The sequence below is a fragment of the Macaca nemestrina genome, chromosome 4, assembly GCF_043159975.1.
Source record: "Macaca nemestrina isolate mMacNem1 chromosome 4, mMacNem.hap1, whole genome shotgun sequence".
NCBI lineage: Eukaryota > Metazoa > Chordata > Mammalia > Primates > Cercopithecidae > Macaca > Macaca nemestrina.
The window spans coordinates 93,763,476-93,789,080 of NC_092128.1; the positions used below are offsets into that span (position 1 = coordinate 93,763,476).

General features: G+C 40.9%; 1 protein-coding gene and 1 long non-coding RNA gene across 8 annotated transcripts in view; one reads left to right on the forward strand and one right to left on the reverse strand.

Annotated features, from left to right (window-relative positions):
- Positions 1–1,683: 1,683 nt before the first annotated feature.
- LOC139362813 (uncharacterized) lies at positions 1,684–8,224 on the reverse strand. Of its 3 annotated transcripts, none has more exons than XR_011622232.1 (3): positions 7,988–8,224; positions 6,709–6,776; positions 1,684–1,794 (listed from the first exon to the last, which is right to left on the reverse strand). It is a non-coding gene; the product is annotated as an uncharacterized lncRNA (long non-coding RNA). The 3 variants fall into 3 exon arrangements; XR_011622231.1 differs by having other exon boundaries at positions 7,994–8,217; XR_011622233.1 differs by lacking the exon at positions 6,709–6,776 and having other exon boundaries at positions 7,994–8,149.
- Positions 8,219–25,605, forward strand: part of LOC105475688 (kelch like family member 7) — a 70,655-nt gene continuing 53,268 nt past the window's right edge. The window contains exons 1-2 of one of the 5 annotated variants that reach the window (XM_011731154.2): positions 8,287–8,581; positions 20,046–20,176. In XM_011731154.2, the coding sequence (XP_011729456.1) occupies positions 20,123–20,176 (54 nt within the window). In that variant the 5' untranslated portion in view covers positions 8,287–8,581; positions 20,046–20,122. Of the gene's footprint in view, positions 8,582–8,832; positions 9,227–20,045; positions 20,177–25,605 lie in introns of those variants that run through there. The other 4 variants (XM_011731156.2, XM_071094931.1, XM_011731153.2 and 1 more) reach the window with 4 other exon arrangements.

Consider the following 25,605-nt stretch of genomic DNA (forward strand, 5'->3'; position numbering starts at 1 on the left):
TTCTGAAGCCCATAAAAACCCTAGACTCAGCCAGACTCACACAGATGTCAAGACTACCAGCTGTGGGAAAGAGCTGTCCACTTTGGGTCTCCTTGACTCATCAGGATGAACTGCCTGCAGAAAAGAGCTACCCACTGTGGGTCTCCTCTCCACTGAGAGCTGGACATTCATCAGGATGACCTACCTGCAGAAAGGAGCTACCCACTTCAGGTCTCCTGAGAGCTGGTCTGTCGCTTAGTGAAACTCTTCACCTTGCTTGCCCTCTCCACCTTGCTTGCTTGCATACCTCATTCTTCCTGGATGCAGGATAAAAACTCAAGTCTCACCAAATGGCAGGACTGAAAGAGCTATAACACAAACAGGGATGAAACACACACACACACACACACACACACACACACACACACACACACACACCCCCCACTTGCCATGTTACAGACAACAAGAAGGAGAGAAGAACTGTGGCCCTTTAGGAAGCCCAGACCTAGAGGCTTCCCAAGCCAAGACTGTGACACCCTCTTTAGGGCTCTATGGATCCTGGCATCTCCAAGCTTCCGGGTGCTATGTGTTCCCCTCATCCAGATGTGGGTATCTGGAACAGAATCTGCACACAGTGCATCTGGACCAGCCACAGCCTCGTATGGAGCCAGCACCTGTGCTGGTGCCTGGAGCTGCCCGCCTTGCCACAGTAGCCGGCATGCCAGGCCATGCACAGTGGCTGGACCCCAAGCTCACTGTCTTACACACTCCTCACCACTCTGAACCTGGTTCACTGTTGGCAGGTGTGGGATCTAGGCCAGTAGCCCGAGCTGAGCACAGCTTGCCAGGCCAAGTGGGCAGAATGAGTCCAGCAGGTGTAAGCAAAACTCAGGCAGAAGGTGCCACCAGCCACAGAGGTTTCTGGCTGGTGAAGCAACATCCTAAGGATCCTGTGACATATGTATGTATACGTGTGTGTGTATACATGTATGTATGTATCATCTATCTATCTATCTTTCCATCCATCCATTCATCTTATTCGTTTTTTTTCCTCTGGAGAATCCTGCCTAATATACTCAGTTTTTCCTTTTAAGTGTTTAGGTCAGCCTTTTGCTAGCCATAAATGGCAATACTGCCTTAGGCAGCTGCAATATTAAACAACTGCTACTTATTGTCTTTGTCAAATTCCCTGCTGGCAGAGCTGTTTGCACAAAGTGAGCTCTGAGTCATGTCAAATAAATACAAGCCCTGAGAATGGAGCTTTTCAGTAAGGTGCCAGACAGGCTGAATACTAAAAAATACCCTAGGGATGAGGCTTTCCAGGACCTCTTAACCTGTTCTGCCTTCTCCAATGACGGTGGGCTGGTGGGTTTCACAGCTACCATAGTTGTGAAGCTGTTGGTCTTTAAAGCTACTGTAAAGCTGGGGAGAGTGAGAAGGGATTAGGAAGAGTTAAAACACTACAAGTCTCATTGTTCTTACTGAGATTCAGCCATCTGTATTAAATAAATACTTCTTGGATTTTTATAAGCTTTTAGTTAGTTTCCAGCATTCTGAAAAAGTTAATTTTGACAATTTCCCAGTGTTCTTGTTGCTTTTATGGAGGAGTAGATTTTCAGAGGCCCTTACTTTACCATTCTGGAAGTTGAGGTCACACTTCCCATTCATACGTTATATTGTAAAATATACACACGACTAGCTGGGCATGGTAGCTCACACTTGTAATCTCAGCACTTCGGGAGGCCAAGGTGGGCAGATCACCGGAAGTCAGGAGTTGGAGACCAGCTTGTCCAACATAGTGAAACCCCATCTCTACTAAAAATACAAAAAAAAAAAAAAATTAACTGGGCATGGTGTCAGGCACCTGTAACCCCAGCTACCTGGGAGGCTGAGGCAGAATCGCTTGAACCCAGGAGGTAGAGGTTGCAGTGAGCCAAGACTGCACAACTCTACTCCATGCTGATCAACAGAGTGAGACTCTGTCTCAAAAAACAAAACAAAACAAAACAAAAAAAAAAGCATGACATATATATTCCTTCCACTTCTGACTGGAAGTGAGTACCAAACCTTCTGCTTACAATTTTACATATTTGATGATTGAAGAATTTTCCATAGACCAGCTTGTGGCTTAGCTGATGAAACCTGTTTAAAATTTGCTTCTCCTCCACTACTTAAATACTTTCAGTGCTGGTTACTGTAAGAAATATTAGGAGAAGATCTCAAGCCCTGCATCTTTGCATCACAAGATAGGGCTGGCACAGTGGGACTAGGGACTATTCCTGGATGCCATTCTTACATTAGAAGGGCTGGAAATAGCTTAACTATATGGAAGTAACTGTGATCTACAAATATATATCCTGCTAGATGCCAAAAAATATATCCCCAGCTCAATTTGTGATGCGTTCCCAAATATATATATGGCCATTTCAACACCACCAGATAGTAAAAAAAAAAAGAAAGAAAGAAAATGTGATAGAGGAAAAATCAGGGTGAAATGAGACAATAGACTTAAGCTATTGTGGTTAAAATATCTTACTTTTATAAATTTTACCAAGCCAAATTGCTATATGAACACATTACTAGGCCCACAGCTTTGAAATCAGCCTGTTCAAGTTCAGAGACTCTGAATTTTAAGCTTAGATAACCCCTATCACCCTGCCCACTACCTGGTCCTTTGTCTGATTTCTCTCTGGGTTTCTGCTTTTTTTTTTTTTTTTTTTTCATTCTGCAGTCTCTGCAGACTGCTGCCTTTCTCTGCTTATCTACATACACCGTCCAGATTGGCTGGCTGAGCCCCTTGTACGTACTTCCAGTAGAACTGCTACACACCAGCTCATCAACATCCATCTGTCCAGTGTCCAAAGAGAACATGATGCTCTTTACTTCAGCTTATTAATTGGAAGTCTTTGGTTTAGGTGCTGAACCTTAATCCAATAAACTGAGACCAGGTAGAGGTAAAGTCCCACAGAATAGGTACAGCCTTAGGAATCCCTCCTGTGCGTGAATAGAGGTGTAAGTAATTCACAGAAAATGGGAATTGGCTAAGTTGACACTTCAAAAAGTACTGGACTATAGAAAAGTTGAATAGGTTTAAGTAATAGGTACAGAAAACCTTCTCTAAACACTTAATATGCAAATATATTTTGGGATTTTTCACTAAGGGTATATTTTACATGTCTCCCGAAATTGTTGCAAAGGTTCTCTACCAATCACATGATTGTGATTGCAAACAGATTTATTATGCACAGATAGATGAACAGCAGGAATAAATAGAAGCCTAGGATCCACAGCAAGCCAGTCGTCTAAGGCTCAAGAAAGCTGCTGAGTGTGGAAAGGGCCTTATCTGTGTGTGCTTCACATCCCACTGCAGCTGAGGGACACTGAAGCACTATGCTCTGGGTTTTATACCCTAGGTGGCACTAGGATCACCGAGAACAAGCGCTGCAGTACACCCTGTTCTGCGAGGAACAAGGACACAACGTGGATTATTCTGGACATTACCTCTCTATCTCAGAAAGTTGCATTCTAAGGTTATTCTGAGAACTACAAGTTGCAGGAAGAGCTGGATTGGCCAAGATCACCCAAGGACCTATCCTCCTGTGGGTGCATTCCCAGAGAACCAATTCAGGTTAGGGGAATCATAAGACTAGTGGTATTCCAAGAAACACATTTTGGGAAATGCTAAATAGTAACAAAGTTAATACAGGACAGGTACACCTCATTTTATTTGCAGTTTGCTTTATTGTGCTTCACAGATACTACATGTTCTTTTTTTTGTTTGTTTTTTTGCAAATTAATGGTTTGTGGCAACCCTGCATGGAGCAAGTCTATTGGTACCATTTTTCCAACAGCATGTGCTCACTTTGTTGTGTCTCTGAGTCACATTTTGGTAATTCTTGCAATATTTCAAACATTATTATCATTATCATTATATCTGTTATGGTGACCTGTGACCAGTGATGTTTGATGTTACTATTATAATTGTTTTGGAGCACCATGAACTGAGCCCATAAAACAGCAAATTTAATCAATAAATGTTGCATGTGTTCTCACTGCTCCAATGACCAGCTGTTCCCCATTTGTCTTTGTCTCCCCAGGCCTCTCTATTCCTCCAGACACAATATTGAAATTAAGCCAACTAATAACCTTACAATGGCCTCTAAGTGTTCAAGTGAAAGGAAGAGACGCACATCTCTAACTTTAAATAAATAGCTAGAAATGACTATGCTTAGTGAGGAAGGCATGTTGAAAGCCAAGACTGGGAAGCTAGGCTGCTTGGCACCAAACAGCCACGTTATGAATGAAAAGCAAACACACTTGGAGGAAATTTAAAGTGCTACTCCAGTAAACACACAAATGATAATAAAGCAAACCAGCCTTAATGCTGATATGAAGAGTTTTAGTGGTCTAAATAAATCAAATCAGCTACCACATTCCCTTAAGCCAAAACCGAATCCAGAGCAAGATCCTAACACTATTCAGTTCTATGAAAGCTGAAAGAAGTAAGGAAGCTGCCCAAGAAAAGCTAGAAGATAGCAGAGATTAGTTCATGTGGTTTAAGGAAAGAAACTATCTCCAAAACATAAAAGTGTAAGATAAGGCAACAAGTGCTGATGTGGAAACTGTAGCAAGTTATCCAGAAAATCCAGCTAAGATCTTGATGAGGGTGGCTACATCAAACAACAGATTTTCAACGTAGATGAAACAACTTCTACTGGAAGAAGATGCCATCTAAGACTTTCATAGCTAGAGAGAAGTCCATGCCTGTTTTCAAACTTTCAAGGACAGGCTGACCCTTCTTGTTAGCAGTTAATTCAGTTAGTGACTTGAAGTTGAAGCCAGTGCCCATTTACCATTCCAAAAATCCTAGGGTCCTGACAAATTATGCTAAATCTGCTCTGCCTGTGCTCTATAAGTTGAACAAGAATGCCTAGCTGGCAGCACATCTGTTTACAACACGATTTACTGAATATTTTAAGTCCACTGTTGAGACCTACTGCTCAAAAAAAAAAGTGTCCTTTCAAAATATTACTGGTCATTGACAATGCACATGGTCACCCAAGAGCTATAATGGTGCTGTACAAGGAGATTAATGTTGTTTTCATGACTGCTAACACAACGTCTATTCTACAGCCCATGGATCAAGGAGTTATTTTGATTTTTAGGTATTATTATTTAAAATATGCATTTAATAAGGCTAGAGCTACCACAGACAGTGATTCTTCTGATGTGGGCAAAGCACATTGAAAACCTTCTGGAAAAGATTCACCATTCTAGATGCCATTAAGAACATTTGTGATTGGGAGGAGGTAAAAATATCAACATTCACAGAAATTTGGAAGAAGTTGATTCCAACCCTCATGGATGACTTTGAGAGGTTTGAGATTTCTGTGGAGAAAGTACCTGCAGATGTGGTGGAAATAGAAAAACAACTAGAATTAGAAGAGGAATTTGATGTGACTGAATTGCTGCAATCTCATGATAAAACTTGAATGGGTGAAGAGTTGCTTCTTATGACTAAGCAAAGAAAGTGGTTGTTTGAAAAGGAATCTACTGATGGTGAAGACTCTGTAAATATTGTTGAAATGACAACAAAGGATGTAGAACAGTGCATAAACTTAGTTGATCAAGCAGAGACAGGGTTTGAGAGAACTGACTCCAATTTTGAAAGAAGTTCTACTATGGGTAAAATGCTATCAAACAGCATTGCATGATATGGAGAAATCCTTTGTGAAAGGGAGTCAATCAATGCAGCAAACTTCATTGTTGTCTTATTTTAAGAAATTGCCATAAACACTCCCAACATTCAGAAACTACCATTCTGATCAGTCAGCAACCTGACCCTGATCAGTCAGCACCTATCAACATTGAGGCAAGACCTTCCACAAGCAAACTGACTGTGAATCTAGTGGGCATGGTGGTATGGGCCTGTAGTCCCAGCTCCTTAGGAGGCTGAAGCAGGAGGACTGCTTGACCTCAGGAGTTTGAGGATGTAGGATACTATGATCACATCTGTGAATAGCCACTGTACTCAATCCTGGAGAACACAGCAAGACTCCATCTCTTATAAAAGTAAAAATAAAAATAAATTTAAAACTTGCAACTTGCAAAGGCTTAGATGATCATTAGCAATTTTTAGCAACAAAGTACTTTTTAATTGAGGTATGTGCATTGCTTTTGCAGATACAGTATTATTGCACACTTAACAGACTACAGTATAGTGTAAACATAACTTGCATATGTTTTGGGAAACCAAAAAATTTGTGTGACTCACTTTACTGCGATATTTACTTTATGTGGTGGTCTGGAACAGAACCTGAAATATCTCTGAGGTATGTGTGTATTATTAACTCAGTAAAGTAATTTTAAGGGTCTTGTGCTGGCACCCCTCTAAGCATTTTTATAATCTTTATGGCAGTTCCATGTGGTAGGTTCTATTTTCACAGATAAGGAGACTGAGGCATAACAGAAGTTAAGCAATTTGTCCAAAGTTGCACAACTAGAAAGTTGAGATGCTTGATTTTGCATGCAGGCAGTCTCATGCTTAACCCCTGTACTGTATAATCTCTGTGGTCTCTTTGAGTTCTGAATCCTATGGCTCTTCCATGAACTTTGATGTTTTATATTCAGCAATATGTAAAAAGACTGTTCTAACACCAAGCACTAAGGATGCTGTTCCTTGTTTCTTTTTTGCTTTATTGCAGAACAGCATTCTTTTTCATCACCTACATTTCTGCCTTTGAATCACGGATCCTTCATCTCTCAAGGCCTTCGAGTTAGAAGACAGATTTCTACTTCTTTTCGATTAAAAAAAAGAAAAAAAAAAGTTATTCTGTTTTTCTTCAGTGTCCTGGGTCATTTAATAAAGTGAATGAAAAATTTTCTCATTTCTAATTTTATTAACAATAAATTATTCCTATTGCCAGAGTTCACCTTAAATCCCCAAATCAACTAGTTAAAATAGAGGCACATCTGAGAACCTCTAGATTAAAAGAAGAAAGATAAAGTGTACAGAGACATAAATATCTTACTCTTTTGTAAAAATTGAGGCATATATACAGTTTGCTCTTTCATCTGGATTATGTTACGTTGTTTGTCCCCAACAAGAAAAGTATACTGTGGGCCAAGACTGGCGGCTCATTCCTGTAATCCCAGCACTTTGGGAGGCCTAGGTGGGAGGATTGCGTAACGCCAGGAGCTCAAGACAAGCCTGGGCAACATAGTGTGACCTCTTCTCCACCACCACCAACACCAACAACAACAAAATTTTAAAATTAAAAATTAGCCCAGAGTTGTGTTGCACGCCTGTAATCTCAGCTACTTGGGAGGCTGAGATGGGAGGATTGCTTAAGCCCAGGAGTTCTGAGGCTTCAAGCCACTGCATTGCACCCCCAGCCTGGGTGACAGGGCAGAGACCCTGCCTCAAAAAAAAAAAAAAAAAAAGCCTCAATAGTGTAAATTATTTTACACAAAATAGGTCTCTATACAGTCCTATATAGACTGAGGAGGAAAACCAATGAAATATAAAGTTTTCATAATATTAATGTACAATTTCAAATAATCCTGTATATTACTATACACTAGAAAGAATATGGTTACAAAAAGCATTTCCATGAGGGCTGTGATTGAGTTCCGTGTTGCCGTAAAAACACTTAGAGAAGCCTAACTGAAGATTTCTAGAACTGACTGACAACTGATTTCAGTTGTGAACACATAGTAAGCCAGCCTAGTTAGGCAGACACTCACTGCACGCCAAGGAGACAGCAACGTGACTGTGTGCTGTTGCTTTATGAATCCCATGAAAATAAATCTTGTACTCGGTGTAACAAGACTTTAACGTGCAGTAACATCCTTTCATCATTTAATATCTACTGAGCGCCTACCATACACCAGGCTCAGATACTGCACTGAACACCGACCCTCTTCCTATGAAGCCTTACACTGATGGGAGACACCTTTGCATGTTCCACCGCCCTATTATCAAAAAACAAAAAGATAATCACGTAACCGAAACCTGGAAATCTGCCTTGGGCACACAGAAGGGGAGGCGCGACCTCGGACCAGCTCCGAGGCAAAATTCACTCAGCGCGGGACAGCGACAAAGCACCCGGCCGCACCTATGCCTGCAGTCGCATTGCTCGGAGCGGCGCGCCACTGTGACGTTCGAGGCCCCGCCCCTGACTCCCCTCAAAGGGCCCCCGCCTCCTTGCGCGAAGTGCGCAGGCTCCTCGGCCGGACTCGGGTTCTGCCCGGGGACGCAGCCCAGCTGGCAGCGTCGCTCCCTGAGCGCTCCTGAGGGGGCCGCCCGGCCTTGTCTTTCGGCAGTGGCCGAGCCACCGCCGCCTGTCGCGCGTTCCAGAGGTGGGTGCTGCAACCGCAGTTCCGATCGCCGTGTTTGGTCGATAGAATCCCCAGTGTGCCCAGAGAGTGCGACCCCTCGCCCGGCCCGGCGAGTCCCGGGCGTGAACCGAGCTGAGGGAGGATGGCAGCCTCCGGGGTGGAGAAGAACAGCAAGAAGAAGACAGAGAAGAAACTTGCTGCTCGGGAAGAAGCTAAATTGTTGGCGGGTTTCATGGGCGTCATGAATAACATGCGGAAACAGGTACCGCCTCTGTGGGAGTGACGGACGACGGTGGGAGGTGGTCCGGGGCTCGGGTCCCTGGCTCCCGGCGTCGAACCCCGCGCCCTGTGGATCGCGCCCCTCTTCCTCGATCCTCGCCCCTTCTTCCATTTTCGCAGGCGAGTCTGCAGTTGGTAGAGGGGCGCGTAAAACAATTCTGGAGCAAAAGTGCTTCTCGCCTGCGGAGGATGTAGCTCCCAAGTCAGACTCCTGGGGGACTCCTCGGGCTGGCTTTCGCCGTCGGGTATCGGTTGTGTAACAGCTCTGCCCTAGTTATCTCTTTGTGAGGCGAGGATTCTTCCACCGGCGAGCCGTTTTAAAGTGTCGTGAGATCTTGTGTGAAGAAACCCATTGGCATAGCCCAAACCGAAGCCCCCAAAGGGAGGAGAGTTGCTGGCCTGAAATCAGCTGCTCTTAAATAAGGATCCCCGCCCCCTCCAGTGTTTCCCCGGTGGAGCTAGTTGAAAACGAGTCCTCCTGTACGTGTTAATTTAGAGCAGAAGCAGCCATCGATAAATACCATGCCATCTTCTAAGGGCACTGTGCGCCCCTGTTATTAAGAGGAGCTCTTTGTTCTGTCTTTGGTGTGTGGTGCATTCATGAAAGTCTGCAGCACATCGGCGAAAGGTGGGTTATGAAAAGAACGGATTTTAACGCTGGCGAAGGTGAACCAAAGAGGCTTTATTATTATTATTTTTAATTCCATAACATCTATACCGATAAGCATAGAAAGTCACTTTTTCCTTTCTGTAAGCTTTATTTATAGATAATACACATCTAAGGAGATTTGTGGGAATGTTTGGGTTTTGTTGACTGGGATCCTATTTCAAGAGGACAAAGCAGGATGTGAGTTGTGTGTAACTGCAAAACCTAGTTTGCTTTGTCTAGTGGTTCTGGGAATATGGGCAACAGTAGAGGAATTTAAGATTTTTATGAAGATATTAACTTCTGGTTTCTATAAGCAAACGCTGACTGCAGGGATCTTGTCTTTGTTCACCAGCTCCTGCTACAGTGCACTAGTGCAGTCTACGGGAATGCTTTCAAATCTTTCCTGGCCTTTGTGCTGAAGTACTGTGAATGTCTGAATTCGTTAATTCGTGCGACTTACTTCCATGTATCTATTTTCAAATTCATGTTCCTTTCATGTAAACCTTATTGTATCTACAATACCACAGACTTCAAATTGCTGGTGCATTTAGCTATTGCCTGCCTGTAATGGTAGTTGAACATAGTTTACCAGTGCTTAAACTTGTTGAAGACTCATTAGGTTCCCTCCCACTCCCTCAAATATGTTTTCATTCGTGGATCATAGCATCGTAAAGCATTGCCTCAATCCCTAAATAGATAGGGTGCAACTGGGTTGCAGTAGCAAATATTTACTTGAGGAGGAGAGGATTATCTGAGACTGTCCATTTAGCTCTTTGGATTTAAAAATTGACTCACATTTCCTAGCTTTGGAGTATATTAACATCACTTATTTACTGTTACAATAGAAATACAGTTACTGAAAAATCAGGGTTCTGTTACTGAGTAGGAAGGAAAAAATGGTTACTTGGTGAACAACCAGGGATCCCCTCCACAATGATTAACTGACCTTAATCTGCCAGGTTCTCCTTTTGTCAGTGGTTTGGCATGTGATTCAAACAGTTCTCCGATAGCACTTTTATCAACTTCATGGAATCATGCATCTTTTGCAAGATGTGCAGTTTCACTTTGCAATTGATTTACATTATGGTTATATTGTATTGTCCTGTTTAACATCATAACACAGGAAATAATTCACCAAGAATGACTGACAAGGGCAGTTGATGGGAATTGGCAGAAACAGTAGCTGGCCTGAGCCAGAGGAGGAATGTTTGAGCGAGGACCAACTTTATAAGTGCTCTTGTTCTTCAGTAAATATTTTTGTGTTATGACTACTTTTGCATCCCTTTACAATCTCATTGCTTTAAGGATCAGGATAATGAGTGCTTAGATGACAAGGACCCCTCTGTAAACATCCAGAAACATTCCTTCAAAAATTTCAGAACATTGTGAGATTAGCATACTTCAGTTCCAATCCCTGCTGTCTCATTATTTCATTTTGTTATTTTAGATAACATGATTTAGGTCATTCCATCTCTCTATAGCATAGTGGCCAATTCTATACATCGAGGCAAAAGGGGCTTCTGCAGAGCCAGCAGCCTCAGCTTCTTCTAAAGCCTTTGCCTACATTGTTTTTGTCATTTCTAGCCTTTTGTTTCTAAGTAAACTCTCCAGTGAAGTATGGGATACATAAAAGAGGGCACAAATCATAAATGTACAACTCAATTATTACAAAGTGCACATCCCACCAACAAGACTAGAACATGACCAGTACTCCAGAGGTACCCCTTATGCCCTTTTCAGTCACTAACCCCACAGTAGTAACAACTATTCTAACTTCTGTAACCATAGAAGTTAGGGCAGAAGCAGCCATTGATAAATGCCATACCACCTTCTAAGGGCACTGTGCGCCCCTGTTATTAAGAGGAGCTCTTTGTTCTGTCTTTGGTGTGTGGTGCATTCATGAAAGTCTGCAGCACATTGGCAAAAGGTGGGGTTTTCCTGTTTTTGAACTTAAATAAATGTAATCATATGGCATAAACTCTTGTGTTTTGATTTCTTAAAGCCAACATTGTTTGTGAGATTATTCTGTGCTTTGTGTAGCACTACTTCATCCTTGTGGTATATAGTATCCCATTGAATGAATATAGCACAATTTATCCATTCTATCATTATGGACATTTGGGTTATTTCTAGTTTGGGACTATTAAGACTAGTACTACTTTGAACATTTTTGTACACTTTGTACATACCTTTTGGTATGCATATGTATATATTAATATTTGTGTTGGGAAATACCAAACAAGAATTTTTGAGTCATAAGCTATATCATCTTCAGCTTTAAAAGATATTGTCACGTACTTTTCCAAAGTGATTGTACCATGTTATGCTTCTGCCAGTTGTGTGTGAGAGAGGCTTTTGCTCCGCATCCTTGCCATCACTTGATGTTGTCAGTCTTATCACTTTAGCAATTCTAACTGGGTGGCATCTTATTTAATTGGATTGAGTACTTTTTCATGTATTTCTTTAACTTTTTGCTTAGATTAATGTTATTACCTGATATGTAAAATAGAAGCTTTACAAGGCAGGTCTGGGTCACAATCACTATTGCACATGTACATTGCTGTTGCCATACTCTTCTTTTGTGTTAATGAAGTCCAGGAGTCTCTTAACATTGGAGGAAGATGTTTTAAGACCTTCCTGAGTACCAACATAGTTTGTAGTTTCTCCACATTAAATGAATTAAAGCGTAATTGGAACTTGAAAGCTTATGTTAAATTCCTTATTGAGAGTTATGTGAGAGAACTACAAGGCTGATTTGACAATTAGGTACTGGGCAGTTAACTGGGCTCACCTGCTGGCTAAAATGACTTTGCGTCTGTATTCTTATCTGTCTGACTGTAAATTACTACATGTCATTATCTTTAGGTTCTCTTGTGAATAATCTAAACCTTTAGTGTTAAACCCTTGATAATAATAAGACTTCTTGAGCCCTTATAACTCTGTTCCAGCCACTTTGCAGAATGTTTTACATGCTTTGTCTCATTTAATTCTCTTAACTTTCATTGACAACTCCAGTCATCCAGACCTTTGTATTCTTTTTCCTGTACTTTACTGTTTTCTGTTTTTTTCTGTCTGTCCAGCTTAGAAGCTATTGTCACTCCACTGTCTCTCCAGTGCCCCAGCTTTCTTGACCCTCTGTCCCTTTTTCATGTCCATCTGGCAAACTTCAGTACTGGTGACTGATTACCTTCTTCATGCATGGCTCCAAGCACAGCTGGAAAATATCTCATTATTGGGCAACTTCTGCCAAGTAAGTGCTTGGCCACTAATTTCCACTAGACTATCAGTGCCGGTGAGCAATCTTTTTGTTTTACTATTTTCCTCCAATCTGAGTCCTTTCTATAGATCCTCACTTTCAGCAGATCACCCTCTTTTGACATCATAGATAAATAGAAGTCATTAGTCTAGAACTATCTACCTTTTCACTTTCTACCACCAGATCTATAAACCTATTTTGACACTTTCCCTTTTCTCTTCTTATCCTGCTACAATGGAGATGCTGCTTCTTTTTCTAAGGCCAGTACTTCTACCTAGGCTTTGGCTTCCTGGATGCTGGGTTTCTCAGAAGTATTATACTGTTGGTTATTCCATCTTTGTTGAGCATCTTTAACTTTTCTTCTTTGCTGGATTCTTGCTATTGGCACTTAAGCTTGTTTTAACCTCTCCAACTTTTGAACCAACCAACCAGCAAACCCATTCTTAATGGGTTTAATCAACGTACCCCCGTAAATACTTCTCTCCCCCCATTAAAATGAGAAGTTGGGTAAATTCACTACGTTTTCTTAGTCACTATTTATTTATTCCTCTAGTTCAATTTGGCTTGCAAGCTCATTCATTGAAATGAATACTTATTGACAACCCACTGTATGCTAGACATTTTGCAAGATTCTGGGGTTGCAATGATAAGCAAACCCTGACAGTCCCAATCCTCATGTGGTTTATAGTCTAGTAGAAAAGCAAGACATTAATCAAGTAATCACACAAATAAATGTAATATTGCAACAGTGATAGGTATTACACAAGAGAATAACATGGTACAACGAGGGCATATGGGTGGGTAATTTGACCATCAGGAAGTTTTCTCTAAGGAAGTGGTCATTGAGAGCTGAAATAAGAGTAGGTGTTAACTAGGTAAAGAGAAAAGGGAAGAGTGACTCAAGTAGAGGGAACAACATATTCAGAGGCTCTGAGTTGGAGACCTACTTTATTATAGAATGGCAAGTTTGAGACTGATTAAAGGTCAGTGTAATTGGAGCACAGAACATAAGGAGGACAATGGTTCTAGATGAAACTGGTGAAGTAGCTAGGGACCTGCCCATGCATAGCTTCATAACTCAAGTTAGGCGATTTGCCCTTATTCTAAAATCTGTGTGTGCATGTTTGTGTGCATGTTTGTGTGCATGTGCATGCATGTTTGTAGAGGTGGGGTGTTTTCCTCTTTAAAAAAGATGACGGCCTGGCACAATGGCTCACACCTGTAATCCCAGCACTTTGGGAGGCTGAGGTCAGGAGTTTGAGACCAGCCTGGCAAACATGGTGAAACCCCATCTCTACTAAAACTTCAAAAAATTAGCCACGCATAGTGTCACGTGCCTGTAGTCCAAGCTACTCACAAGACTGAGGCAGGAGAATTGCTTGAACCTGGGAGGCAGAGGTTGCAGTGAGCCAAGATTGCGCCATTGCATTCCAGCCTGGAGACAGAGTGAGACTCTATCAAAAAAAAAAAACAAAAAACAAAAAACTTACTGCTCTATGGTAAATGAATTAGAGTTTTCCGAGTGGTTGTTGGCAGACCAAATAGGAAGCTGTAGTAGTCCAGTGAGACATGATGGTCCTTTGGACTGAGGTGATGACAGTGGCAGCCACAAGCAACATTAATGAAGAAAAGGTGATAGATTAAAAAGATAATAAAATCAACAGGACTTGGTGATGATAACTACCATATGTAGTTGTGATAACTAAATTAGGTAACTAAATTAGGTAACCAAATTAAGATAACTTAAAATACAACCTGATAACAAGTAACATCTCAATAAGTGTTAGCTATTTGTGTTGTGATGCTGGTACTTGATTGGATGTTGAGGGATTCAGCATAAGGTGTCACTTATGATCTCTAGGGTTCTGGAATGCATATTGAAATGGATGATGACACTATTCACTGAGAAAGGAGGTATTGGAAAAGGAGCAAGGCATTGGGGAAAGGATTATAATTTGTGTTTTAGATGTGTTTAGTTTGTGATATCATTGGGACACAAGTATATATGACAGGTTGACAGGTCTAGAAAGTTGTGGGTTAGATGTATACATTTGTGAATTATCTGCACGTAGAAGATAACTTCTTCATTGAAGCTGTGAAGAGTCAAGAGTCCAGAATAAAGGATAGGAAATGGGCCTATGGAGGAGATAACAGAGGAGTCACCAGAAGAATAGGAGAAAAATGGAGAGTTTTGAAAATTGGTAAGAAATTGTTTCTCCTTCCCAGGAGGAGGATCACAGAAAGTCAGAATGGCCAAATGGTCTCAAGCACTGTGTTCAGAGGAGGACTGCAATTTTTGAAGCTGATAAAAGGTCAGAATAAGATTAAAACTAAAAATACTTGTAGGACATAGCAACACAGAGTGGTTTGTTGACTGTAGTAAGACTTATTTTGATGGGGAGACAAATGGGAGTCCGATTAATGTAAGCTGAAGTGAGTAGAATATGAGGAAATTCAGGCAGCTGTTTTGAGAAATTTGGCCTTGAAGGGAGAGGGAGTCAAACAAAGGTTGCTGGGTTTTATTTGTTTAAATGGGAAAGATATAGATGTCTTTAAAAACTAGTGAGAAAAAGAGATGTACAGGTTGAATGTATATGAGACAGAGTGGGTAATTAATAGATAATTCCTGAGATGAGATCCAAAGCAAATGTGGTTAATCTTAGACAGGGGTGGGGGGCAGTTCCTCTTCCATAAAAGTGGGAAGGAGGAAGGGATTGATAGTAGGTGTGTTTGAAATCAGAAAAATGAAGGAGTTTCTATCAAGTGACTTCTCTTTTCTATAAAAAAAAAAAAAGAAAAGAAAGAAAAAGATCATCTGCTAAAATGAAGAAGGAAGAAGGCAAAGCTGGAGGTTGAGGAAAGTGGTCTTTGCAAAGAATAGAAATGGTATTATGGCTGTCAGTATTTTTGAAGATTCTTTTGAGGTTGTCATGAACTTATGTTGAATATTAAGCTAGCCTTCAAAGCCCTATCTTTTGTTCTTTTTACCTGATGAGGAGGTAAAAATTAGGAGGCTAATATAGGCAGGTCACAGTCTTAACTTTCAATCCTGTGGAAACATTTTTCTATCACTTGGTTGAATCACTTTTCTTTTGGGCCTCCAAATCTCTAAACTAACAGAACCCACTAGCAGAAAGACTAATTGCTGAGATTAGAAGCAAAATATTTGTAAGTGAATCATTAAGTATAATATTGAAGGGAGCCGGGCCAGGCACGGTGGCTCATGCTTGTAATCCCAGCACTTTGGGAGGCTGGGGTGGGCAGATCATTTGAGGCCAGGAGCTTGCAACCAGCCTGGCCAACATGGTGAAACCCCCGTCTCTACTAAAAATACAAAACTTAGCTGGATGACGCATTCCTGTAATCCCAGCTACTCAAGAGGCTGAGGCAGGAGAATCGCTTGAACCCAGGAGGCGGAAGTTGCCATGAGCCAAGATCGTGCCATTGCACTCCAGCCTGGGTAACAAGAGCGAAACTCTGTCTCAAAAAAAAAAAAAAAAAAAAAAAAAAAAAAAAAAAAACCAAAATATTGAAGGGAGCCTCTTCCATTTTTTGGTTGCCAGGCTGTTAATTCTTGCTACAGAGAGACCATTCTGTCTATATAAATTATATTAGATTAGCTTATTTGAGAATGCTGCTACATAAAAAAGAAGCTCAAAAAGCACGAATGTAAGAAGCTGAAAGGAAATGAGGCATCTTGAGCTCGTATCTGTCTCACTTCCTCACTTTGTCAAACGAGAGAGGAGTAGCTAATCTAATTAAGTTGGAACTGAAGACACTGCTGTTTTATTAATGGTAAAGTTACTCTGTTGAGAGCTACCTTGTTGTATTTAAGGACTCCATCTGCTGAGTAGGACAGATAAGGTATGTGTTATGATGGACTCCATAAGCTGCGTTTGGGCCAAGCCATCTCTTTCATTTTTCCCATGTAGGACATATGACTGTGCAGATTCCAAAATTTAGATTATTGGGATATGTAGGGGCAATTTAAAGGTTGGCTTATCAAGCAAAGCTTCATTTTCCAACTTTGTTTTATGAGAGAAGCACTGCATATGGGAGATTAACAAGTACTTGCCCTTCAGTCAAAAGTGCATCTTGTTATGTCTTATTTGGTTATTGATCCTTCCTTATATAAACAACCTGAGTTGAGAATCTCAGTGGGCTGAATGATAGAATTCAGGCACCAAAGCCCCGCCGCAAACCTCCAGCACAAAGTAGCTGGACCAAGTAGCTATAAGTTATTTTTTCCAAGTTTGCCTTGTCTTTTGGGCTATTTTCTTACTACCTCAGGGAATGCTTTATCTTCAGTGCTTATGTGGCTATTTTCCTCTACCAATAACTGTTCTTTTTTGTATCCTCTGAAGACCAGCTTAAGAGGTTTTTAAAATTTTTACCCAAGAATGCTTTGAAATGGGTGGATAACTATTAACACCAGGCCTTGAGATACTACAGGCTGGCAGTTATTCACTTCTATTTCCCATCTCAAATTTTTCTAAGCCGAGGTGTCATTCATAGCTCTCTAGATGTTCTGTGGTGAACCAAATGACAGCCTAAAGCACTCTGTATAATTCTGTATTAGCAACACAAAATCTCCCAAATCTGACTGTTATGAGCCCTCTCATGATTAAATTGCAACATCTATGTTCTTCCTCTGAATTAAAATGAAAGGCAGTTGAATTCCAAATATGTGCTCACCCTGGTTTCTTATACTGTTCAGTTTAGTCAGCCAGAAAGCATTTGCTTGAGTGTTTGGGTACAGTCAGGGTAGCTTCTTCAGCAGCTGCAATGTGGGCTAGCTTCCATTGGAATGGATTTAGTTAGCTTAGCACCTCCAAAGCTGACTTTCTCCAATTTCGAGGTAGTTGATGCCACACTTTTCCAGTATGTCAGAACGTCCCTAGGATTGATACAAGAAGATCTCTCATCTCTATACCAAACAGCCCAGATGTTGACATATTATTTATACAATCCTAACCCACATTATTTTTCACAGCCAAAAACAGAGTATAAACTTTGGTTTCTGGGGAACAGAGGGTTTTCAAATAAAACATAACAATCTTGGCTTTTGGCTTGCCAGTCTGAATCAGCTTTCTATAAACTACAGACTCTAGGCTAAACTCAGTTGGGGGGAATCTTCCATGCTTATAGGGGCACTGTTTACCATCTATAGAAGAGATTTCTTCCATATATATTGATGCTTCTGTGGCATAGGACTCATTCTTTTTTTTTTTTTTTTTTTTTTTTTTTTTTTTTGAGATGGAATCTTGCTCTGTAGCCCAGGCTGGAGTGCAGTGGCGTGATCTCAGCTCACTGCAACCTCTGCCTCCTGGATTCAAGCAATTCTCCTGCCTCAGCCCCCCGAGTAGCTGGGACTACAGGTGCACGCCACCACACTGGCTAATTTTTTGTATTTTTAGTAGAGACAGGGTTTCACCATGTTAGCCAGGATGGCCTTGATCTCCTGACCTCGTGATCTGCCCTCCTCAGCCTCCCAAAGTGCTGGGATTACCGGCATGAGCCACCACACATGGCCAGGACTCATTCTTTGTCTTGGACAATTGTTAGAAATTTGCCAGGGTGATAATACTCAGCTATCAGGTATCATAGAGTTTCCCTTCTTTCCCTATTGTCCATCCTGCACATTTAAAGCTTAATTTTGACATCTTTTTTGAACCCTGTGTTCCTGGCAACCTGATACTGAAATGATTGAGTTCTATCTAATGACAAAGCTTCTCTCATTTTTGAGAGAAGAGTGATTCACATTTGTAGCCAGCAGTTCTGCAGACCAGTTTGTGGCCTTGCATTCCTTAAAATTCTGAGCTTCCTGATTGTTCTGCACCTTTGTGTGCCCATTAAGATCCTGTCATGCTGTGAAATTCCTTATATCTATGAATCCTGTCTCTTGGAGGGGTTTGTCCTCCTTTCCTCTCCATTTGTCTCAGCTGGAGAATGGCCTTTAACATTCCTTTAAGACCTGTGGTCCCACAGGGACCAATATGGCCCTTACAGCATGCTCCTAAAAACCTTGCTTTTCCTCAGTATTTGAATTTTCTAGGCCTTGCAAACTCAGCAGCAGTGCAGACATGTTCCTTTCTGTTACCTATTGGTGTCAAAATGGGCTATGTCTCTAGTGTTGCATTTTCCTCTGTGGTACATCTGTTCTTTCAGGCAGCCTCAGCTGACTTGTTAACCTGCTTAAGTTGGATCTTTTCCTTTCTACATCAGGTAGCTGACCCTTTTAGATTAGAATACCTTTCTTTTTCTTTTCCTTATGATTTTGCTGTTTGTTTTGCTTACATACTTATTCCTCTAATGCATTTCCTACAGAGCTTCCCCTAGTGGAAAATAAGAGAGCACATGTGTTCAGAATTAGTTCAGGTACTGCCAGCCTTCACTAATCTCAGAAAGGTAATTCTAATTGTGGGGATGTCCAGCATATAACTTAGAGCCGGACTACTTTTGGGTTATTTGCCTTACTTTAATGTGATCTAGTACTCTCCCTTAGAGTCTTAGTTCCACAAACTTCTCAGTTCCACTATATACCATATGCCATATAGCAAATACCACACCTGTCTTCCCAGCAATATCAACTTGAAAATTACTTAATAATGCAAGAAATACTCTTGCTGATCTTCCTCCTTTTCAAATCTGTCTGAACTTAATTGTAATGGCCTATTATAGTTGTCCTATTCTTTAAGGGAAGTCCTCTAATTTTCTCTTAATATCTTTAGCATTAAGAGGAATCATAAAATTTTCCTAGATCCAGGCTTTTTTTTTTTTTTTTTTTTTTTTTTTTTTTTTTTTTTTTTAGATCAAGTCTCGCTCTGTCACCCAGGCTGGAGTGCAGTGGCATGATCTCAGTTCACTGCAACCTCTGCCTCCCAGGTTCAAGTGATTCTCCTGCCTCAGCCTCCCGAGTAGCTGCTATTACAGATGCGTGCTACCAAGCCTGGCTAATTTTTGTGTTTTTAGTAGAGTCAGGGTTTTGCCATGTTGGCCAGGCTGGTCTTGAACTCCTGACCTCAGGTGATCCACATGCCTTGGCTCCCAAAGTGCTGATCCAGGCCTTTCTGAGAGAACCGTTTTAATCTACTCCTGAATTCTTACTTCTCTTCTTCTATTCCTGTTTGGTCCATAACACTTTCCTTGAATAAATAACAACAAAAATAGCTTTTTTTTTTTTTTCTTAGTCCCATCTCTTAAAGGGCAATTATGCCAAAGTCTCCTTTCCTTTGCAAAGCTGTTCGGCCTGACCTGGTATATGTTTCCCTCGAGGAAGGCAGTCCCTCTTTTCCTTCTGCTTAGTCTAGGTATCTTCTTTTGTTTTTCCTTCACTATCCCACTTGCCTTATTCTAATATGTGTGTTTAAGTTCAGTCCTGTTTTTCGTTGCTTTTCTGACAAATGTGATTTCTAGAGAAGTCTTTTTAATGTTTCTTAGCCTTTGCATTTACTATTGCTTTATTGAGGCTTTTCTAGTAACTAATCCAAGAAAATTATTTACCCCATCTAATAAGGGCTTCATTTCCCTTTATATTTTCAGTGACTTAAATCTACCACCCAGCTATAGTTGAATCTACAATCTGCTCAGGGGTTTATACTCAATGCCAATTTGATATCATGCTGGGAGGGACTGATTGCAGAACCTTCTTGACAAGCCACATAAATCTAAAGGTTAGTCATTCCTCAGTCTCCTCCTTGGGATATAACAAAGAATAGAACGTGGGGCAGTTGACTGCATGCCTCCTACTAATGACAGCACGTGTGATTAAAAGCTAATCTTCATACAGTGCTTTAGCGCTTACATGGACCCAGCTGCCTTTTGTAATCCCATGTGGTAAACTTGATAGAGAGCAAAAGGTCATGATACCAACAGATGCCTAAAATGTCTGCCTCTTCTGAGGTTAACCTTTCCTAGAACCAAAGGATTCTTCCTGTAAAAGCCCCCAAATCTTGTAGGCACTAAAGCAGCACCAAAGTTTCTTTCTCTATGATGTGTTGAGTATCTATGCATACATATTTGAGGACCCGTCACTACTAGTTCTAACTATAGGACATTGACCTAAGCATTAAATTGGGCTTTCTGTTCTTTCTTTCCTAAACTCAACTTACCTACCCAGTCTGAGGCAGAGCAACTGATGAGCAGGAACAGTCCTCTCTTGCCAGAGGGGCAAGCCTGCCCCAATGATTGATGTCCCACTTTTGGGGCAGACCTAGGAAAGAAGAATGAGCCACAATGCCTGGCTCTGTGTTGTCAGTGACCTCTGCTACACTCTTGTTCATCCTGTATTCACTCTTCCACATGTGATGGATGGAGACTGAAACTTCCTTCTAGTACTTACCTTCCCAGGGGAAGAGGGAGTATATTATGAGTGAGGAATCTAATGGTTCCCTAAATGATTAAGTTATCTCAATATCAATTTTGATTATCTGATCTCTTACCACATTATTTAATAGACTTTTTTTTTTAAGAGCAGTTTTAACTTCATAGAAAATTTGAGCCAGGTGAGGTAGCTTGTACCTGTAATCCCTATACTTTGAGAGGCCAAGGTAGTGAGATCACTTTAATCCGGGAGTTGGAAACCAGCCTGGGCAACACAGTGAGACCTCGTCTCTACAAAAGATAAAAAATTAGCCAGGCATGGTGGCACGTGCCTGTGGTCCCAGCTACTTGGGAGGACGGTGGGGGGAGGATCACTTGAGCCCAGGAGTTCGAGGCTGCAGTAAGCCGAGATTGCATCACTGCACTCCAGCTTGGATGATAGAGAAGACCCTGTCACAAAAAAGAAAAAGAAAAATTGAGCAGAAAGTGCAGTATTTACATTTATTCCCTCACCTCCTTCTCTACACACAGTTACCCTTATCATTAACATGTTGCATTCATGTGGTATGTTTGTTACAATTGATGAGTCAATATTGTTACCTTTTTTTTTTTTTTTTTGAGACAGAATCTCGCTCTGTTGTCTAGGCTGGAATGTAGTGGCAAGATCTCTGCTCACTGCAACCTCTGCCTCCTGGGTTCAAGTGATTCTCATGCCTCAGCCTCCTGAGTAGCTGGGATTGCAGGCGGGCACCACCATGTCCAGCTAGTTTTTGTATTTTTAGTAGAGACAGGGCTTCGCCATGTTGGCCAGGCTGGTCTCAAACTCCTGGCCTCAAGTGATCCATCCGTCTCGGCCTCCCAAAGTGCTGGGATTACAGGGGTGAGCCACTGTGCCCAACCCCCAATGTTGTTACATATTATTAACATTCATAGTTTACATTAGGGTTCACTCTGTGTTGTACATGTTACAGGTTTTGGCAAACGTATAATGACACATATCCACCATTACAAGATCCTACAGAATAGTTTCACTGCCCTAAACATGTCCTGTTCTCCACCTTCCCACTACATTTTTGAAATGGTATCTTTATCATATATCAAATTGCCACTTAATGAAGATCCCTCACATTTTTTTTTGTTTCTCAATATTTAATTATTTTGTTGCTTCTGTGCCTTGGGATTTTTTTCTCATTTGTGTTTCTTTACGGCTTATTTCTCATACAAGATAGTTAATTGCATTTCCATATTTATCTTATTTGTGTCTGGCCATTTTACTGACTTTTCTTGTTATTTCTATAAGTGTAAATTGATTTATCTTTGTCTTCTTACTAATTTGGCTAAGATTTCCAGAGCAAGGTTGAATAATAGTAATGACAAGGATTTGTATACGTAGTTTGTTTTATTTTATTATTATTTTATTTATTTTATTTTATTTTTGACTGAGTCTCACTCTCTCACCCTGGCTGGAGTGCCATGGCACAATCTCAGCTCATGGAAGCCTTTCACCCCTGGGCTCAAGCGATCCTCCCACCTCCGCCTCCCAAGTAGCTGGGACCACAAATGCGTGCCACCACACCTGGCTACATTTTTGTATTTTTGGTAGAGATGGGTTTTACCATGTTGCCCAGGCTGACCTTGAACTCCTGAGATCAAGCCATCTGCCCACCTCAGCCTCCCAAAGTGCTTGGGATTACAGGCATGAGTCACCACACCCAGCCCCATATACCTTGTTTCAAGATTGAAATGAGAACATGTCTGATGTTTCCCATTACATGTGATGTCTGCTGTTGATTTTTTATTATTTTATTAGAGACAGGGTCTTGCTCTGTCACCCAGGCTGGAGTGCAGTGGCATGATCATGCTCAGTACAACCTCAAACTACTGGGCTCAAGTGATCTTCCCATTTCAACCTCCCAAGTAGCTGGGACTACAGGCATGTGCCACCATACCTGGCTAATTTTTTATTTTCAGTAGAGTCAGGGTCTCACTATGTTGCCTAGGCTGGCCTTGAGCTCCTGGCTTCAAGCAATTCTGCCTTAGCCTACCAAAGTGCTGGGATTACAGGTGTAACCCACTGCTCCCAGCCTGAATCTATTACTGTTAACTATAGTCATCCTACAGTGATATAGAATACTAGAACTTTTTCCTCCCATCTAACTGTAATTTTATGTCCTTTAACAAACCTCTCTATCCCTCCTTTCCCCCACCGCCTTCCCTCTACCCTTTCCAGCCTCTAGTGTCTTCTTTTCTGCTTTTTACTTGGATATACACATATGAGTGAGAACATGTAGCATTTAACTTTCTGTTCCTAGTTTATTTCAACTAACATAATGTCTTCCATTTCCATCCACATTGCCGTGAAAGACAGGATTTCATTCTTTGCTATGGCTGAATAGTATTCCATGGTGTATATATACCACATTTTCTTTATCAATTCATCTATCATTGGACACCTAGGTTGAGTCTGTATCTTGGCTGTTGTGCATAGTGCTGCAGTAAACATGGGGGTGCAGATGTCTCTTTGTTATAATATCACTGGAGTACAGTGATGCAATCACAACTCACTGCAGCCTCCACCTCCGGGGCTCAAGTGATCCTCTTACCTCAGCACCACCCCCACCCCCAGTCACAGGGACTATAGGCACACACCACTATGCCTGGCTAATTTTTGCATTTTTTTTTTTTTTTACAGAGATAGAGTTTCATCATGTTGCCCAGGCTGGTCTCGAATTCCTAGGCTTAAGCAATTCACCTGCCTTGGCCTCCCAAAATGCTAGGATTGCAGGTGTGAGCAACCACACCCAGCTCCCATTTCTTGTTTGTGGATATACCTTTCTTTCGCTTATTGATAACAGGAGGGGCCTTTCACTATAGGTCAGTCCCATCTCTTTTTTTATTATTTATTTATTTATTTATTTATTTTTTTTTTTGAGACAGAGTCTCTCTCTGTCACCCAGGCTGGAGTGCAGTGGCTCGATCTCTGCTCACTGCAAGCTCCACCTCCTGGGTTCACGCCATTCTCCTACCTCAGTCTCCCGAGTAGCTGGGACTACAGGCGCCCACCACCATGCCCGGCTAATTTTTTGCATTTTTAGTAGAGGCGGGATTTCACTGTGTTAGCCAGGATGGTCTCGATCTCCTGACCTTGTGATCCACCCGCCTCAGCCTCCCAAGGTGCTGGGATTACAGGCATGAGCCACCGCGCCCAGCAATCCCATCTCTTATTGGAAATTATCAGTCTATTGTAGTACAGGCAAATAAATGTACCATTTGGATACAAAAGACTCTTCCGACTTATTCTCCCCACCCCTCAAACCATTAATATCCAGCTGGCCATTAATCTTAGACTAAAACTCAGTTGCTCTACAATGATCTACATTTCTTCAACCTCCTTCAGTGCCTAGAAAGTCATTCTACTTTTAAACTCTGTTGTTGAGTATGCCTTGGAGATGTTTTTGCTGTATTTTGGTTTAACCCTATGTTTCACAGAAGTTCCATCACTAGCCATAGATTTCTCCCCGATGATCTGATGTAATCTGATTTGCTTGATGCTTTATCATCTTTATTCTTCACTCCCCACCCCTTTCTCCCTCTCCTTCTCTCCCTCCCTCGACCTCCAAGGCAAATTGATCACTTGTTTTTTGGTGGTAACCAAATAGTTAACTTGGTTCTGCTACTTGGTATTTTTTGGTGTAGTATGTAGCAAAATCACCTAAGACATCTGCCTCTGTATCCCCTCCCCAAATGAAAAGAAATAAAATTTAAAACTTCAAGACACTATGAGAATAAAAACAGCTTTAGCTATTAACCTGTATATAAGTTTTTAGCAATAGTCAGTAGTAGGCCTTATTTGAAAATCTTCAAATAAGTGGTAAAAGTGAAATTTTGTTCATTTCCTAGCCTGCTATTTGAGGCTTATTTTCTCTCTCATTATAAACATCATTATTATTTATTTTGATTTATCTTCACAAAATAATACAGTAATAAATAACAGGGATTTATCTATCAGAAACTATATTAACAGTTTTAGTAAAATACTTAAAATTTGCAAAATGCAAATCCTCTGAGCTATGAAGCCAATCTTAGATTTGTAAGCGATTTTTGTTTTACTCTGAATATGTTATTTGCCTCATATTCCCAGTGCCTAGGACAGTGTTTAACACATTGTATGCACCAAGTTTTCTGTAAGCCTAACCTCTATATTTTATCTTTAACTTCGTTAAGAAATTAAGATTGGATTTGGCAAAAAGGACATTTATTTTTCTTGATATTCATTTATAAGTGTTTGAGTAAGCCTTAAATTTTTTTCTTTATTATTCCATTTTCCCCACATTTGAATTAAGTATTTACTCAGAGCTGCCTTCTTTAAGCAGCTTATAGTGATACTATTTTGACCTTGGTCAGAAATCACAATTTAAAACTGGCTGCTATCCAGCTTCTATCAGAAGTACATTTGAGAGAAGTGTTATTTAAGAAAAGATTGCTGGGAAAGGACATTTAGTTCATCTCCTCTCTGTATTCTGAGCTGTTTCTGTTTCAAGTTAGATCTGTGAATGCTACTTTCTTAGGAAATGCAGTGTGTGTTCTCGATTTCATCAAGGATAAATAATGGAAAACAAATCATATAAAAACTAATTGCTGTGTTTGAAAAACTATCAGGGGCACTGCCATGATGTCATTTAATTTCCCCCAGAAAAGCTTACCATGAGAAATGTCTTAGAATCTGTGTCAGAAAAAAAAAAAAAAAAAAAAGACTTCTCGGAAGGGTTAGTAGACTTGT